At 56.1% G+C, this 17,656-nt stretch overlaps 2 protein-coding genes across 6 annotated transcripts in view; one reads left to right on the top strand and one right to left on the bottom strand.

Annotated features, from left to right (window-relative positions):
• The window catches only part of NFIX (nuclear factor I X), a 123,617-nt gene extending 119,728 nt beyond the window's left edge, over positions 1–3,889 (top strand). For 3 of the 5 annotated variants that reach the window (XM_038770783.1, XM_038770784.1, XM_038770785.1), the window contains exon 11: positions 3,793–3,889. In XM_038770783.1, coding sequence (XP_038626711.1) covers positions 3,793–3,807 — 15 coding nt within the window. In that variant the 3' untranslated portion in view covers positions 3,808–3,889. The remainder of the gene's footprint in view (positions 1–3,792) is intronic. The other 2 variants (XM_038770786.1, XM_038770787.1) reach the window with 1 other exon arrangement.
• An 8,164-nt stretch (positions 3,890–12,053) lies between these two features.
• LYL1 (LYL1 basic helix-loop-helix family member) lies at positions 12,054–17,656 on the bottom strand. The gene is made up of 4 exons (XM_038771382.1): positions 17,555–17,656; positions 13,440–13,937; positions 13,001–13,092; positions 12,054–12,475 (listed from the first exon to the last, which is right to left on the bottom strand). The coding sequence occupies exons 2-4, from the start codon at positions 13,892–13,894 to the stop codon at positions 12,060–12,062; spliced, it is 963 nt and encodes a 320-aa protein (XP_038627310.1). The 5' UTR covers positions 13,895–13,937; positions 17,555–17,656; the 3' UTR covers positions 12,054–12,059.

Here is a 17,656-nt window from a genome sequence, read left to right as displayed (position 1 = left end):
TTTTACTAGCGTTCTTAGAAGTGGGGGAGCGGGGGCTCTGACTGCAGGGCTGGGGGAGGCGCACGGATGAGCCCAACGAGCAGGTGTGTGTGTTTGTGTGTTTGTGGGGAGGGGGAGCGGGGGGGACGTGGGGGTGTTTGGCAAGGGAGGAAGCGAAGGAGGGAGAAGAGCAGGACGAGCAGAGAGCCTTTCCACACTGGAGGGAGAGGCTGGTTGGGGTCCGTGCTCTACTGGTTAAGGCTTGGGGAGGGTGGTTTGGGGAGGGGGTGTTACCACAGTAACCGGTGACTTTAGCTGATCCCCAGCGCACCAGATGGAGAGAGAACAAAAGAGTGAAGAAAGAAAAGCATTACAGCAAGTTTGCCATTCCCCAGGCAGCCCTTTTTACTGCATTTTAATCAACTTTATTTTCGGGGGGGAAGGGGCGGCAATGGAGCATTTAACCCCCAGATCCAGTGCCTCCAGGGCCCCTAGGGATGGTAGTTGGGGACTTACCTGTGGTACCTGTGGTAAGAGTTAAGCCATCTGAACTCCCCCCGACTGCCCACCACTCATCACCTGGACCCAAACTCTCCCTCCTTGGGTTCCCCCTAGGGAATTTCTGGTGTGTGGGATTCTGGAGAGCTGCCACTGTGAGGAGGGAGAGCAGGAGCCCCCGTGAGCCGAAGTTGCAGGCATCCTGGCCAATTGCTTCCACCCCTCATGCTACCCCATGCAGTGGCAGCTCTGCTGAGCCCTGATCACTGGGAGGGACCAGCCTGGGGCTGTCTAAAGTCCTGCAAGGAGGAATGGGGAAGCAGCAGTGGAGTGTTAGTCTGTAGGCAGAGGAGGAGATTTAAGAACAGGCGCGTTGTTATTTAACCCCTCCCCTGGACTTACAGGCCCTATACTCCTCCAGGGGCCCTCCTGGTCCACCCTGTGGGGAAGAGGGCCGCAAAATTCCAAGATCCTTTTCACCATCAATGGTATTTATTGAGCGCTTACTGTGTGCCGAGCACTGTACTAAGTGCTTGGGAGAGTACAATCCAACAGAGTCGGTAGCCATGTTCCCCACCCACAATAATAATAATGATAACATTTATTAAGCGCTTACTATGTGCAAAGCACTGGGGAGGTTACAAGGTGATCAGGTTGTCCCACGGGGGGCTCACAGTCTTAATCCCCATTTTACAAATGAGGTAGCTGAGGCACAGAGAAGTTAAGTGACTTGTCCAAAGTCACATTTGAACCCATGACCTCTGACTCCAAAGCCCGTGCTCTTTCCACTGAGCCACGCTGCTTATTGCAATGAGCTTACAGTTCACCAGCCAGAGTAATACCTCCCGACTCACCTCTCTTCTCCCACCCACCCAGCCTTCTTGCCCTTTCCAGTGCCCCAGAGATGCTTGCTGCCTTGTGGGGCAGGGAGGAACTGCCGGTGGAATCTCCCGCTGTATTCACACTTCTATTCCTCGCCTACCCATTGCCTCATTTCTTCTAGGCCTGAGCTAATGTGCACAATGAGAGTGCGCTAACAGGCCTTCCCCCAACCACCTCATTCAGCATCAGAGCCTCGCTCATCTTCAAGGTGATGGCAGGGGAAATTCTACTCATTTCACATAGGGCAGAGAGGGAGAACAAGGCTGCAGTGGAGGGACTAACTCTATAGTGCCCAGATCTCCCCCTTCTAGACTGTGAGCCCGCTGTTGGGTAGGGACTGTCTCTATGTGTTGCCGACTTGTACTTCCCAAGCGCTTAGTACAGTGCTGTGCACACAGTAAGCGCTCAATAAATACGATTGATGATGATGATGATGATGATTGATTGATTGATTGATTGATTGATCTCCTAGCTCCCGATGCCCAGGGCTCTGCCCACCAGACCCCATTGCTCAGATCCACCTCTTCTACTCTCTGAGGGCAGGAATAAGAAGGCAGTAGGGGAGATAATGTCTCCAGTGCTTAGAACAGTGCTTGGCACATAGTAAGCACTTAACAAATACCATCATTACTATTATTATTCAAGCAGACACACTCACCAATTTTAACCGGGCTGTAGAAACAGTCCCAATCTTACCACTGTCCGGGCTTCCAGAGGCAGTTGGAATCATTTTCTTCCCTCCCCTTCCCCAACACAGCTCCCCCTCCCTTTTTGCTTAACAAGCCGCCCCACTGCCTTTACCTAACTCAGCCCAGCTCTCTCCAAGAGGCCCCAGTAAGGGGAAGAAACCCCTGAACAGGCTTCCTGCCTTCTCTCCACCTGGGAAAGAGCAGCACAGCTGGCCCCGCCCCCTGGGCCTGGCCTGAGGGCCTGGAGATTTGGGCTCGACTGTTTCTCCCCGCCCGGGAATAGTGCCAATCCTACCGGGCAAACAGCACAAACTGGCCCCCTCCAGAAGTGGAGAAGGCATTGTTACTCCAATTACCGCCGAGGAAAGAGAGTTGTTGGTTTGGAGGGGGCTGATCTAGTCCCCTTGGGAGGGGGAGAGGTGTCCAGAGTCACCTCTGCCATGGTTGGTGAACATAAGGACTGATGTAGAGCGTCTAGGCCTTTCTGTCTTCTGGAAGCCTCAATTTGCCCTGAGTGGGCTCAAGACAGGGATTCCGAATCCCAAACTCAAAACGGGGGAGGAGAGATGGACTTGGCGTGGAGGAGAGGGCCCAAGAACTAGGTTCCTGCAAGGATTGTGACTCTGGGCCCGATCTGTGGGGAAGTGGCGCCCCCTGCTGGCATAGAGTCCAAAGCACAACTTCCGAATACATCTTGGGTCCTACCCCCCTCTCGTCCTGGGGTCGCTATGTATGTTCAGTAGGGGAGGGAGGAGGGAACACTTGCCTGTTCATTATGCCATCTGCAGATGGCAGTGGGCTTCGTGGCATGCCCCTTCTCTCCTGGGGCTGACACTGCCAGGGAGTGTATCGATGCCATGTGTCGCCTTGCCCCTCCCCACCCTCATGCCCCTAACCTTTCAGCTGGTGGTGGTGCGGATGATTGCTACAGGCAGGATTTCTGCTCTCAATCCAAAGAGACAGAACTAGAAAAAACCCCAACAGAAGCCTAGTTCTCTACACCCCCCTTCCCCCCAACTCTCCTGGGAATACAGCTCCCAGCCTGGCATCCTCATTGTTCCCTGCTCCCTTAAAAAAAAAAGTTGGAAATGTGATCAGACCCCAGGCCTGGACCAGCTCCAGCCAAGAGGGGGTCGTACCTGCTGAGCAAGTGCCCGCAGGGAAGCCAGCTGGGCTCCTTGGCACTGGGGAGCAGGGTCCCATCTGGGGAGGGATGTGAGGACGGGGGAGATTCTTTTCAGGGACAATATATTATGACAATTTTGTGCCTTGTTTTAGGAAGACTTGTCTATTTTTTTACGGTATTTGTTAAGCGTTTACTATGTGTCAAACACTGTTCTAAGCCCTGGGGTAGATACAAGTTAATTAGTTGGACACAGTCCCTGTCCAGCATGGGGCTCACCATCTAGATAGGAAGGAGAACAGGAGAACTGAAGCACAGGGAAGTTTAGTGACTTGCCCAAGGTCACACAGGAGACAAGTGGTGGAGTCGGGATTAGAACCCAGGCCCTCTGACTTCCAGGCACGTGCTACATCCACTAAAGTCATGCTGCTTTTCCATCCATTGCCATCTGTTCCCTTCCCCAAAAAGGACGGGGTGCTGTTTTTTCTCGCTCTGTGTCAGAGTTAAGCTGACGCACACAGAGAAGGAGAAGGGACTGGGCTGAAGTTACACCTAGCCAGAGATTGGAACCCAGGCATCCAGTCCATTCTAACCTACCTCTACTTTCCCATTCCCTTCCAGTCCTGGTTCCTCTGACGAGACCTCAAGGGGAAAAACAAAAACAAAAACAAAAAAAAAAAACAAAAGAAGACAAGGAAAAGGGGGGGGAGAAGAAAAATTGACATGGAAAAATCCCCCCACTCTCCCCCAGCCCAGCCCAGCCCCACCGAAAAACAAAAATCAAAAGTCAGCTCTTCACCCAGATCACTCCCTCCACCGGGGGACCCTCCCCATTGCCCAGCGAACCCAGCCCAGCCTCCCAGGGAACCCCAGAAGAGAGGGGGCCAGAGCTGGGAGGGCTACCCAAGATGGAAGGAACGGCTGGAAAGAAAAAGAAACTGGGAAAAAACGGAGACAAAAATGAAAACGATGGTGCGGAGCGACCCCCCGTCTCCAAGCCCCCACACCCTACGTACCACTGGGGTGTCTCACCACAGCTTGTCTCCTGGCCACAGCCCACCCTAAACCTGGAGAAAGGAAAAAGAAGACAAATCTGAAAATGAGCAACCAGCCGAGCCAAGGAGGGGCTTGGGGGTCCCAGCCTTCTCTGCTCCCATCCCTCAATCCACCCAGAGGCTTCTGTTTGGTGGGAGATAGGGATCCGCCATCTCCAGTCGCGGCCACCACCCCTTGGCTCAGAATTCAGCTCAGAAGCTGGGAGAGCCAATCCTTGGAGATGGTTTCTGGTTTCAATTTCTGCAGGGACCCTGCCCAGCTAAGCCCCTGCCAACCTGGGAGGTTGGCCCTGGATTTGATGATTATACGCGGGACTGACCTTTGACCTCTTCCTTAGAGGAGTGTGGATAGGGTACGTCCCTTCCCAGGCACCTCATCTCCTCAACCCAAGCTTGCCCCTCTCTGAGGACTAAAGGCCACCAGATCCCAGGGTTTGGGTAGTGCTGTGAGACCCAGGCCATGGGAGTGGGGGCCCCTCAGAGAGCCAGGTCTGGCCAAACACAGGGCTGCCCCACAGTCAGGGCAGCCCTGGAGGGGTTTTGGCCAGAGCCCTTGGGTTAGGGGCAGGGGGAGGGGGCCATTGGGGTGAGTTGCCCTAATCAGTCCCCTGGGGGAATCTCCCCCAATCTAGTGATTCCCCCTCCCTTACTTTCCTGAGTTGGGAGACTCCATTTAACTCCCACCAAACTTCAGCCTGACAGTTTTCACACTACTGGATCACTCTGTACAGTCCACAGGAAAAAGCCGAAATGCTCTCAATGGGTCCAGCCAGCTGCCCTTCAATTTCCCTCCACCCAATAAGCCAGGCCCAGCCTGCCGTAATATCTCAGCCATTGCCTTGAGTTGAACACCATGTGTGGCTCCGACTCCAGTCCCTTTTCTCCCCAGATCTGAGCTTCCTCCCCACGCCCCACCCCACCATCCTCATGGCTCTCCTAGAGGCCGGTGGGGGTCGGGGGATGGGGAGAAGTTTAGGGAGTCTTCTCCCCTTGGAACAGAGGGGTAACTGAGGCATGGAGAAAAAGGAAAAGAGCAGAGGCTGGTGTAGGACCTCGGTGTCCTGAATTCCATCCCAGGAACTGCACTGCTTCCTGCAAATGGAGGGTCGGGGTGGGGTGTCCCCACTCTTCTCCACGGCCCCTCTCCTTACTCCTTTGTTCTGAGGAACTCCCTTCAAATCCTTCTACCTTCTTAGTTCTCCTGCAGACCCTGTCTCGAACCCCCTGCCCTTCCTGCCCTTTCCAGATCTCCTTCTGCTCTCCCACCCTCACCCCAGCACTGCCTCTCACCCCCCACACTGGAGAGGGCAGCTGGCCAGCCAGGTGTGTGCTTCAGACTCTGGTCTGCAGCCTGTCCAGGCCATGGGGAGCCCTGGAATCGGGCCACCAGCTGGATTGGTGAAGGCAGAAACCCCAAAGGAGGGATGGAGCAGAGGAGGAGGAGCAGGAGGAGGAGGAGGAGAAGAAGAAGAAGAAGACCCTGGCCAGCCCCCTGCCCCACATCTGGTTGCCTTTCTTTTGAGAGCTTTTCGGCTGGGACACTAAGTCACATCTACACTAGGTAGGCTTTGTACTCTGAGACTTGGTCTCATTTTCTGTTACTTTAGAGGTCGTTGGTTGTTGTATTGTTTTTTAAATATTTTGGAGCTTTCTCTCCCCCTCTTTATCTTTTCCTTTCTCTCTCTGTCTCTCCTTTCTGTGCCACTTTCTCTAGCTGATTTTATAGCTGTAGTTCCTTTCTCTTTAAAAAAATATTTTATTTTTATTTTGTTTTTAGTTTTTGTTTTTGCCGTTGCTGTTGGGAAATCCTCATACATACAGGTGATTTGCAAACAAAAAGAAATTAATAATATACCACAGAAATCATCCCCTTCACCAATCCTGCTCACACCCTCTTGCATACACACTCACATGCATCCTCTCCCACCCCACATTCCCACCACCCTGGAGCAGAACATGGCAGTGGAGAGAAGTGGAGGCTGCCAGCTCAGCAGGCACCAGTAGAGTTGGGCCTGGGCATGGGCCTGGAGCCTTGTTTTGTTGGTGAGCCCCTCTGTGGGGTCCAGGACCCTCCCCGCAGGAGGGTGTCCCTCTAGCCAGAATGTTGCCTATACAATGTTTTCTCCCAATCCATTCCAGCTGAGCCCCCGTCAAGCATGTTAAAGTTTCCACAGTTGGCTGGGCCAGGACACACACAGCCCCCTATACATGTGTGTCTGTTCACATGCTCTTTGGGTTCACAGTAGGCCCTCTGTATCGTAGTGAGTGTGTATATATGTCTCACTTTCTCCTGCTCTCTATCTCTGTTTCTCTCTGTGCCTTACTCTCTGCCTCTCCCTCTGTCTCTGCCTCTCACTTTGTTCAACCCTCCTTCCCTCTCCCTCTTTCTATTTCTGTCTCATGCTACAAAACACAAAGCACGATCAGGATCATTTGGAAGTCAGTCAGACGTTGCACGCAAGTTTCGGTTGTGGGGTTTATTTATTTGAACTGTTTTGCGATTCACCTTCTGGTCGCTGTGGACATTTGGCGATCAGGAAGGGAACCCCTCGATACTCTCCCTCCAGAGAGAAGGAGAGAGGGAGGGAGGAAGGGAGTCAGGGAGGGAGAGCCCTTTCCCTCCTCTCCCCCCTCCCCACCCATCCATTGCTCTGCTGGTCCTTGTGGGGTTCAGACAGCGAGGATTCCCAGGGAAAAGTAACGGTGATGTTGGGTTGGCCAGGGAAACACCGTGAACCCCCTCCCCACTACCACCGTGGCGGGGGGGGGGGGGATCCTATCCGTCCTCGCAAAGCCCCCAGGTGGTACAACGATTCTGGATTTTTATTTAAGTGAAGTATTACTGGCCTCTCTTCCGTGGCCCCTGAATTAGGAGAGAGTGACCCTACCCCTCAGCTCCTGCTGAGGAAGGGAGAGCTCTGCCCTAACTGCAACCTTGGGGCACTAGGAGACTTTGACTCTCGTCGTTCTTGTCAGAGAAACCGCTGGAGGGGAGGGGATGGAAGGAGGGAGGGGAAGGGTCGCTCCAAAACTAGAGTTTGAGGGATCGAGTGGGCGGGGTCTCTGTGAGAGTCTGACTCCCCTGTCTTCGCCCACTCCCCCCTCGCCCCCGCCAGTAGGGCAGATGGTAAGAAGAGGGTGGGCGCGGAGTGTAGCTGGTGGGGCCAGGGGTGTAACCCGGCCAAAGTGCAATGATTTTTTTTCCAGTTCAGTTGGCGAAAAAGGGTCAAAGCAGCAGCGGGGAGATGAGACAGGGAGACCCACCTCCGGTCCCTCCCCCTCTGCTTTCCCCCGCCCGCCCTCGCTCGAGGTCCCGCTCCCTGACAATCGCTCACCCACAGGTCTTGGGGCCTGAGCAGTGGGGTGCCACCCTCTCCACCCAGACCGCCCCCAGCTGACTTGAGCCGAGCCAAGACACCCAAACCCGGATCGCAGATCCCGGGGGCGGGGGGGATCCCTTTAAGGCAGCCCAGCCACCGTCTCGGACCCAACCGCTCCCCGCCCATTCTCCCGCCGCCCACCTCCCCGGCCAGTTCCCCTCCGCGCTCCGCACTAGCGAGAAGCTGCAGGCCAGCTGGGTGCGCCCCCCCAACTCCCGCCCCGTCCAGCCAAGCGGGGAGGGGCTTCACGGAAGGGCAGGCGGACTGGATGAGGGGAGGGACGGCGGCGGAGGAAACCCGGATCCCCGGCATCAGCAAAGTCCCGGACATTGAGGATCCCGGGGCTGGTGGGCGGGGAGGAGGGAAGGCGAGGGGGCCGTCCGAAGTAGGGGCGGGAGGGGGAAGAGGGGGGGAGGAAGAGAAGCCCCCCCTCCCTTCCCTCCCGCTCTAAATTCGAAATCAGGTCCCACGGCTTCAACCCATTCGTCCCATGCCCCCGAGACCTCGGCTCCCAAGCTGGAGGTCTGAGGGAAGGCAAGAGCCCCGCGGGCAGGTCAGGTGGCGGGAGAGCCGGGCCCAAACGGGCGATCGGGCGGGCGGGCAAGGCGGACGGGCGGGCGGGCAATCAGTTTGTTTTCTTGATTATTATAATTTTTGTTTTCTGTGGGCGGGAGGTGGAGGCGGTGGCGAGAGGAAACGTGGAGACGTGTTAGAAAAAGACACAAAAAATCTTTTTTAAAAAAACAAAAAATATATATATGGAGGAAAATGAACTTTTTTTTTCATTGAACCAAGTGCAATGCATTGGATAGTTTTCATATCTTTGTATGTTAGAGATTGTTAAAAAGAAGAAAAAAATTCTATTTTTGTTGTAATGTCCCCCCGGCTCTGGGGACTCTAAAGAAGGGGAGCCCGCGCCCAACCTTTGGGGAAAGCTTAGTGTTTTTCCGTGTAATAGGGTTTTTTTTTCTTTCGTTCGTTTTCAGTTTTTTTCGTTTTCTGGTTTTTTTTTTCTTTTTTCAAGCCGTTTTCCTGCGTTGATGAGGATGATCTGGGTTTTTATTTTTTCATTTTGTTTCGGTTTCGGTGGGAGGGCTGAAGGAAGGATTTTCACATTTTAAAAAGAACGAGTTAAAAAAACCTCGACATAAAAAAAATCACAAAAATCAAAAGGAAAGAATGAAAGAAAATACAAAAAAAAATTAAAAATAATAAAAATGAAAAAAAAACCCTGGTGCTTTTTACATTATAAAGTACATTAAAACCCCCACAAAACTCTATTATACATAAGTTTATGAACCAATTAAATATCATAAAGCACATGTTAGGAAACACGCATATCCCTTCTTTGTTATGTTTAACTGAACGGGACAGAGCGGTTTGCGACTCCGCAGCTGGGCGCCCCGAGGTGCGGATCTCCCGCGGGCGCGCGCTGCCCCAGCCTCCCTGGGCGGCCAGAGCTGCCGGAATCGTCTCCTTTGCGGGGCCCGGGCACGGTTCCCCACCCTACTCGGGGGCTTCCTCTTTCCCCTTGAACCTCCCTCCGCCTCCGCCTCCCTCTCCCTCCCGTCCTCTTGCCCTCCACTGTGGGGCGGGGGCGGGGAAAGGCCTCCAGTGGGGTTTGGGAGGAGCCGGCTGGGTCCCCCCGACCCCCAAGTCCCATGGCCCTGAGTGTCCCGGCCGGGGGGAGGGGAAGCCGAGGGCTTAGCCAGCGCCCTCCTTTCCCCAAGTCCCCCCGACCCCACACAGAAGGCAGGGTCCCCTTTCCCCCACTAGACATAAACAGGCCCCTTCCCCCCTCAGAGATCAATGTAAACGAACAAAGGCCCCACCCTTCGCCCCCTCACCTGAGCGCCTTTCTTTGAGCCAGACGCCAACTTGACCCTCACCAGCATTGCCCAGGAGCGCTCTCCAAGTTGGTAGTTTTCCCTTATTTCTCCCCAGCCCCGGCGCCCCCCTCCCTCCTCCTGGTCAGACCCCCCTCCCTCCCCGGCCGGGACCGCGCCGTGGGCTGCGGGAAGGTCTGAAGCTTCAGGGAAGGACCAAACCTGCGCATACACACACGCGCGCATACACAGGCACACAGACACACAGACACAGACACAGACACACACACACACACACACACACACACACACAACACACACTCACAGCCCCCAACCCCCAGCCCCAACACAACCCAGTCGACTGCCTTACACACCCGCCCCCTGCGCTGGCCGGCCGACCTAGTGCCTTGTTCTCACACACCCCCGTGCTGGCGGAGCGGACGCCACGCTCTGGGTCCGAAAGGGGCCGGGTGGATCAGACGAGCCCCGCTTCTTCCTAATTCTCTGCCCCTTCCCCGCAAGCAACACAAAACAAAACCACAAAAAAAGCAATAAAGTCAAGAGAACTTTGCCCCACACACACACCTGAGAGCCCAAGGGGCTCTTCCCAGCCCCGCCTCTGCCTCCCCACTCCCAGAGACCCCCGGGGGGCGCCCCCCTCACCCCTTAACTCTCCATTACCCTCAGCCAGCCCGGGCAGCCCCCGCTTCGGCCTCTTGCCCCCCCCCCGATACCCTCATGCCCCCCCCCCCGGAGATCCGTGCGCCGGACAGCACCAGCACCGCGGACAGCAAAGCCGCCCGTCCCGTCGAACAAGTTTCTTCTTAAGCTAAGAAACGCAGTATATATGAGTATCTATATATATAGTACTAATGGAATTGGTGTGCTTTCCCCTTTAGCATTCCCTTCCCTCTGCTCCTCCTCTCCTCCTTTAGCCTGGACTCCCTTTCCCCCCTTCTCTCTCCCTCCCTCCCTCCCCACCCCACCCCTTTCCGCACTGAGATACATAAGAAACAAGGGTAGTTTACTGTCTGTTCTGTTTTCTGGGTTTTCAGTGTCCTAGCGGAATGCAGGTAGGCAGCCAGCCCGTATGTTACCCCCTCCCCTACCCCCGTCACTGCGCTTCACTCTGTTACACCATCTTTGCCTGACTCTCTCCAGCTTCTCCATTGAATGGCTAATGTGTATGTGAAATAAAGAAATAAAGAAAAACAAACAAAAACAAAAAAATTAAAAAAAAAAAACCAAACAACTCGAGCCCACAAGAGAGCGGGCCCCTCACCCTTCGTCGTCCTGCGCCTAATTCCGCCCAGCTCCGGAACCAACAGGCATCCTGTCTCCCAGCCCGGAGCTCCCCCAGAGCGTGGAGGCCCGGCCCGGCCCAACCTGGCCGAGGAGTACAGAAAATGGCCGAAAAACACCCGCCCAATCGAGCGGGGAGGGGAAGACAGAGACACCAAAGCGTCTCTCCGACTCTGAGGCAAAAGAAGCCCCCCGCCCGGACTGAGCCCCTTCTTCGGACAGGCGGCCCCAGGCACAGAATGGGGGGCTTGCCCGGTTTCGTCTCCCCTCGCCCCCCACCCTTAGGGGGCTGAACTTGTAACCGGGAGTCGCGGTGGTGGCGGCGATCCAGGCGTCACTGTTCCAGTCCGACCCCCGAGTCGGCCGCCCGCCTGCCTCACCATCCCGTCGGCGCCCCCAGCTCGAGGCGCCGCCCTCGGCCGGGAATAAAGAGCCACTCAGGGTCCGTTCCGCTCCGTTTTTCGCCTCAGCCCTCTCCTTCTACAGACAAATGGCCAGTTCCAGGGGCCACGAGGTCACAAACTGGCCCCCAGCGGGGCCGCGAGGGCATCAGACTGGTCCCCATCGGGGCTGTTCAGGAAGCAGCTGACGGCGCGAGGGCGCGGGAGGCGGGGAGGTCGGGGGAGGGCGATTCGGGGCTGGGGGATGATTTTCGAGAGGGGAGGAGGTAATTCGAAGAATGGATCGGGGAATGAGGGCCTGCCGGGACCCATCGGCAACCTGCTCGTCACACCCTCAGTGCCCTCTTCCGTCCAGCACGCCCGGCCCGCCGCCCCCGGCCCATGTACCGGGCCCGGGTTCGCTGTCCCGGGGCTGGGAAGAGAGGAAGGAACAAGAGGCCCCTTAGGCCACGTCCCTCCCAGGATGGCCTGTCAGCGTGGACCGCACTGAGGGGCGATGAGTGGGCCAGAAGGAACTCTCGCCACTCCCCGTGAGCAGTGGCCCCCGTTCCTTCTCATACCCGGCTCGGCCGCCCCCTGCACCCAGACCCCGGGTTCCCCCCCCACCGCCTAATCACCCCTCCCCCAGCCCCTCCACGGCAAGGCGAGTCCAGTCCTGGAACAACTTCTCCCCCTTTCCGAAGGGTGGGAGCGCAACCCAGGAAAATCCCACACTCCGGTCAGTCCTTTCACGTCTCTTGGGGACGGCGAAGAGGTCCTCAGTGTCTCCGAGGGCAGAGGCCGGGTTCGGCTCGCCTCCCCGACGACTGTCTCTCGGAGCTCTTGGTTGGGGGCGCCTTCGAGGTGAGTACCCGCCCTCCCCTCTCCTCCCGTCACCGCGCCTCCCTCCCCACGGCCGTCCTGTCCCGCAGCCCCCGCTCGCTCTTAATGGGCCGGTCCGCCCCCCCGGGGCTCCCGCTGGGGTCCTCGCTGCCGCCGGCGTGGGGGGGGGCCCGGGGGCGGCTCGGCCCTGCGCCCGGCCCCCCGGCGGCCTCCCTCCCCGGTCCCCTTGCCATCGGGGCCCTTGTCCGGGGCCCTCTTGCGGGGGGAGTCGGGCTTGCGCTCCGGGGGCGCCCCGGCCTCCAGCGTGGCGCCAGCCGCCTGGTCGCGGAGCAGGCGAACGAGGAAACCGATGTACTTCATGGCGAGGCGCAGCACCTCGTTCTTGCTCAACTTCCGGTCGGGCGGGTGGGTAGGCAACAGCTTCCTCAGTTCGGCAAAGGCGCCGTTCACGTTTTGCTGCCGCCAGCGCTCCCGGCTGTTGGTGAACACGCGGCGGGCCACCTTCTGGGGCTGGTGACCTGGCGGGTGGAGGGACCCGGGGGACGAGGGCTCAGTCCCCAGTGCCAGCCCCTGGGGGGACCCTCCCGGGGACCCCCACCCCATGCCCGGTCCAGGCCCCGTCTCCTGGGTTAAGACCCAGGTAACCTCTATCTTCCTCCCAGCCCCATGTACCCTTCCACAGAGGGAGGAATCCCAGGGTTTCGGCCCCTATCCAACGCCCTCCTCAGGCCCAAGGCCTGGATTCCATTGCTCTAGCCTGGAGGCCCGCGACCCACCCTCTGAGGCAGCCTAAGAGGACCCAGAAAGGCTAGAAGAGACTGCGGGTGTGCCGCGTATCTGGGGAGGGTGAGCTGGGACCAAGATCTGCCTCCCAGAGGGTCTCTCACTCATCCCCCGACCTTCCCTGGATCCCAGCTGCCCCCTCCCCGATCTTCCTTATGTTTTCCCTCTCCTTCCCTCCCCACCCCCATTTCCTCCCCTCTCGCTTACTCACACGCCCCTTCCCTCCCCTCCCCCTGCATCCCCCCCCCCTCAACACTCACCCTCAGCCAGGTCAGGCTCACAATGGCTGGGCCGGCGTTTGAGACGGCTGCTCTGGAAGATGCTGAAGGGGCCAGAGGTGCCAATGTAGACGCTGTGAGGGGCACAGGGACACAGGCTCAAGGACAGAAACCCAGTCCAACAAAGGCACCGGACAGCCTCAAGGACATGGGCAGAGCGGGACACAGTGCCAGGTGAGATGCCCCTTTCCTCTCGTTGTGGGGTGCTCTGTGAGACTAGGCTGGCTCACAGGTGGGAGCCCACAGCCATCATCTAGAGGTGGGCCCGGGGCAACTTTCTAGGGGTGTTCTACCCCTACCTCCTTCCTAGGTGTCTCCCAGGGACATCCTACCCAGAGGAGGTTGCGGGGTGGAGGGGAGACCCTGTGCCAGGTCTGGATTTGGCAGCTGGGACATTCCCAGCTGCTACCGCACCACTTACCTGTTAAGGAAGGGGTGTGGGTGGTAGTGCGGTGGGAGCAGGGGGCTGGGCAGGCCACCAAGGGTGAGGGGGCCAGGGGCCCCGGTCAGAGCAGAGAGCTGGACCATAGAGGGCAGGGGCCTCAGGGCTGTCAGCTCGGTGGTGGGCACAGCTGAAGGGGGCTTGCTGTGACCCAGGCTGATGACAGGCACATCTGGGGGCAGCTTGGAGAGTAATGGTGGAGGGGTAGGAGGAGAGGAGCTAGTCTCCTCCCCTCCCGGCTCCTGCGGTGTTCCCGCCTCAGGCTCAGGTTCGGACTTGTGGGGTGGGGAGCAGCTCTGGGATGGAGAAGTGTTTGGGTTGGGGGTGGGGGTCGGGTCCACCCCATCAGGGGAGAAGCCTGACACCATCTCCAGCTTTTCCATCATCTTTGGGTCGAACTTCGCCACAAGCGCCAAGGCGCAGGGAGGGCACATGGAACCAGATGGTCTGGAGCTTTGGGGCGCGGCCAGCGCTCACCTGCCAAAGAGAGAAAGGGCGATCACTGTTAGGAGGGCTAAGCCCACTGTGCATTCAGGCGGGTTGGCCCCACTGTGCTAAAAGAGAGTGTCCTGACCTGTCCCCATTCTCTCCAGGTGTGGATTCTCCCCTCCAGATACCTCATGGTCAGATTTGAACCAGCCTCCTCACACCTTTCTCTAACCCTCTTTCTTCCTCCCACACCCACTTCTTGGGTCCAGTTCCTCAGGGTTGCTAGGAGGGAAAGGACTTACTTAAAGTCTCAGAGCAGATCAGTCACCCAGCTGGGAACCAAATATCCTGGCTTCAAGCCTGTTGTCATTCTGTCTGACCCAGGTTACCAGAGGTGCAGAATGCAAGGAGAAGAGCTGGTCTCTCTCTCTTTTTTTTAATGGCATTTGTTAAGCACTGATTGTGTGCCAGGCACTGTATTAAGCACTAGGGTAGATACCAGCCAATCAAGTTGGATACAGTCCTTGCCCCACTTGGGGCTCACAGTCTTCATCCCCATTTTACGGATGAGGGAACTGAGGCATTGAAAAATTAAGTGACTTGCCCAAGGTCACACAGCAGACGAGTGGTAGAGTTGGAATTAGAACCCAGGTCCTTCTGACTCCCAGGACCGTGCTCTATCCACTAGACCATGCTGAATCTTAGCCTGATACCTAAAGAAACAACAGCTTCTGATTATTTCTAACTGAGGAAATGGTATGAGTTTGAAGGGACCAAATCAGAAAAAAATAAACCAAAGTAAAAGAGATACCACTCGTAAGAACCATCAAGTGCAATATTTATCAGCAAAATTAGATGAGGAGGGTAAACTGATCATAGTTGACACTGAAAGGCCAACACTTTAAAAGTCTGTTTTAGCTCAGTTTTCATATAAAAGTCCACTGTGGTCAGTTAGCCCCAGAGCATGCATCACTTGTGATGGGCGGGTAAAATATGGCTAGAAGTTAACTTTAAAAAGCTGGATGGGTTTGAGTCAACAGCAAGTCTCGAGAACAAGTATCCTTTTGGGTTTAAGGAACTGTCTGCTATTTTCCCCAAACACTATTATCTTGGAGCTTCATAGAGGTTTGAAAAATGCCCCAAGATTGGAAAAAGACAAATATGGAGCTCATCATTTAGAAAGGGGAAATAAAGAGACCCTGGGTCATTACATTTAGCTTCTTAACCAGGGACAGTCTTGGTGCAAATCATCAAACTATCCATTCATAAGCATGAAAGGGAGCTCGGGATAGTTGTTAACATGATGAATCCTAACAGACCTATTGAACTTCCTTCTATTACAGAAGCAAAGGCTTTAAAAGCAAGGGAGAAGCAGTATATTGAAGGCTTTTGACTCCTTCCTATATTTCCCCTATGCTATTCCCATCAAATAGTTGAGGAAATACGATTGGAACAATGGTATTGTTGGGGGCGGGGGCTAGCTGGCTGGAAGGACCCGCCTACAGGTTGGTGATAAGTGTAAGTTTGGGGGAACTGGGATCCCATGGGTGTTAGTTCTTGGGGGCATGGGATGTTATTGCCAAATCTGGACCTGAGTAGTGACAGTAGGCTTTATTTATTTGAGACCGACTTAACTAGTGTGGCCTCTTGGAGGATGAAGGACCGCAACTGGGTTTGGCTCAGCTTTCCCGACCTCAGTCTGGCAAAACCAATCAGTTGGATCCAGGCTGCACACTGGGCCAGAGCTGGTGGCACTCAATTTCCCCCAATCTCAGTTTCGAGTAGGGAGTTCCTGTGGGGAGTGGTTGTTAAAGGTCATAAGAGCGAATAGGGGGAGAAGCTTGCAAAGGAGCAATGATGTGTAGCTTGGCCCCACTGAAAGTGAGATTAGTTTCTTCTTGGACAATGCAGAGAGAGTGGGAATCCAAAACAGCCTTGAGGAGTTGGACACCTGGTCAGCAATACTCAAGTTGAGGTTCAGTTGGGAAAGGAGCAGGATATTGGAGTAATTTTGGAGGTGGAGGGGTAATGAACCCCACTGATCCAAGGAGGGGAAAGACAAGCCAATCATTTAGAAAAGGGGAATAGTGGTATTAAAAAGAAATGGAGGTCATTGTGAACCTCAAGTTGGGATGATGAGTCGGTAGTGGAGTATAGCCGTTCAAAAAGTCAATGTGTTACTAGGGCCAAGAGAGCACCCTCCTGTGATCTTTCCAGCTGGCATCGCCTGGCCCGCTGCCAGCCTTCTGGGGAATGTCAAACCTAGTAAGGGAGTCTGAGAGCCTGGTTTCCTGGGACTCCTGTATTATTGTCTGATGACATTTCCCCTCTTATTCCCTTTCAATTCCCTGCCTCTCTCACCACCTTCCCTCCCATCTCCTAAACTAAGGAAAGAAAAGGAGATGGGGCGGGGAGAGGGAGATAGAGGGAAGGGGAAGGTAACTTCTCCTTTCCTGCAGAGACAAGGGATAGAAGGACTGGCTCCCTCTAGGGAATGCATGTATCTGTGTTTATGAATGAGTGTGTCTCTGTAACTGTGTGTCTTAATGTGCTCACGTGTCTTTGCATCTGTGTGGGTCACTTTGTAAGTATATGCCTGTTGGATCCCAGTCTATGCCTATATCTGGGTGAGTCTGTGGATGTACGAGTGGGTGCATCTGCACAGGGTCAAATTTGCCACCAAGGTCTCAAGGAGCCTTGCCTGGGGGAGTCTAGAGGGTTTCAGAGGTCTTTTCAGGAGGAAGGGATTCAGGCCAGATTGCTTGGTGGGCCTTGTTTTCTTCCAGCTTACACCAGTGCTTTCTGGGGGTATATTGTGTGTGGCGGGGGGAGGGGGGAGAGTATGAAGTGAAGCTGGATCGGGGGTGGGGGGGGATTCCTCACTGCGTATAGACAGTCCATGAGGAAATTAGGCTTGAACATGGGGTCCTAGAACTCGTGGTAAAGAGGTTTTATGGAGATGTTAACCCTAGGATTCTTCACCTCTCACCCCCTACAGAGCTGAAATCCCCTAGGCGAGAAGAGACCCCGAGGTGACTGCTGATCTGATGTCATTTGTGACCTTTTGGTAAAAGTTAGAATTCCCTGACCCTGGAGGCAGCTTCAACGACCTTGAGAGCCCAAATCGTGAGAGGGTTCTCCCCAGTGGCACTCGGCACCCCTCTCAGTTCCTAGAGGTTCTCCCAAGCCATGGAGAGACCCTCCTCCTGTCCCAACTACCCTTTGGAGGGGGCCACCCTGGGGCCGGGGTTGGGGAGAGCGGGAAGCGGCGAGTCGAGAAAGGGGAAGAACTGCGGCCTGAGCGGAGAGCCGAGTAGCCCAGGGGTGGGGGAGCTGATCGGGTCGGGGAGAGGCCTGGCAGGAGGCTAGCAACGGAGTGAGGAAGGGAGAGCTTTCTGGACCGGGGTCGAGGAAGGGGGCGGGAGGGCCTCTGCGGCCACGAGTTGGGTCTATTTTCTCCTGTGGAGGAAGTAAAGCCAGACCAGGCCGGACCCGGCTGCAGGCGCCCACCTCGGAGCTACTGTCCGCCCTCCGCTCTCTCAAGCCCGGGGAGGGCAAGCGGTCCCAAACCCGAACCCAGTCCACACTCCCCGCCCCACCGGCCGGTGTCCCCTGCCCCTCTCCCCCTCTTGCCCCTCTCCCGGCCCCGTCCCAGGGGCTCTTACCCCAGCTCCGGGCCCCGCCACCGCTTCTCCATGGCCCGTTCGCCCCGTCCGGGCCGCTTCGTCGGGGGGTCGCTTCCCCTTCCCTCCCCTCCCGCAGCCTCG

The sequence above is a fragment of the Tachyglossus aculeatus genome, chromosome X2 (genome assembly GCF_015852505.1).
Source record: "Tachyglossus aculeatus isolate mTacAcu1 chromosome X2, mTacAcu1.pri, whole genome shotgun sequence".
Taxonomy (NCBI): Eukaryota; Metazoa; Chordata; class Mammalia; order Monotremata; family Tachyglossidae; genus Tachyglossus; species Tachyglossus aculeatus.
Note: the sequence above shows the minus strand (reverse complement) of the source record. Positions and strands in the feature narration are given on the sequence as shown.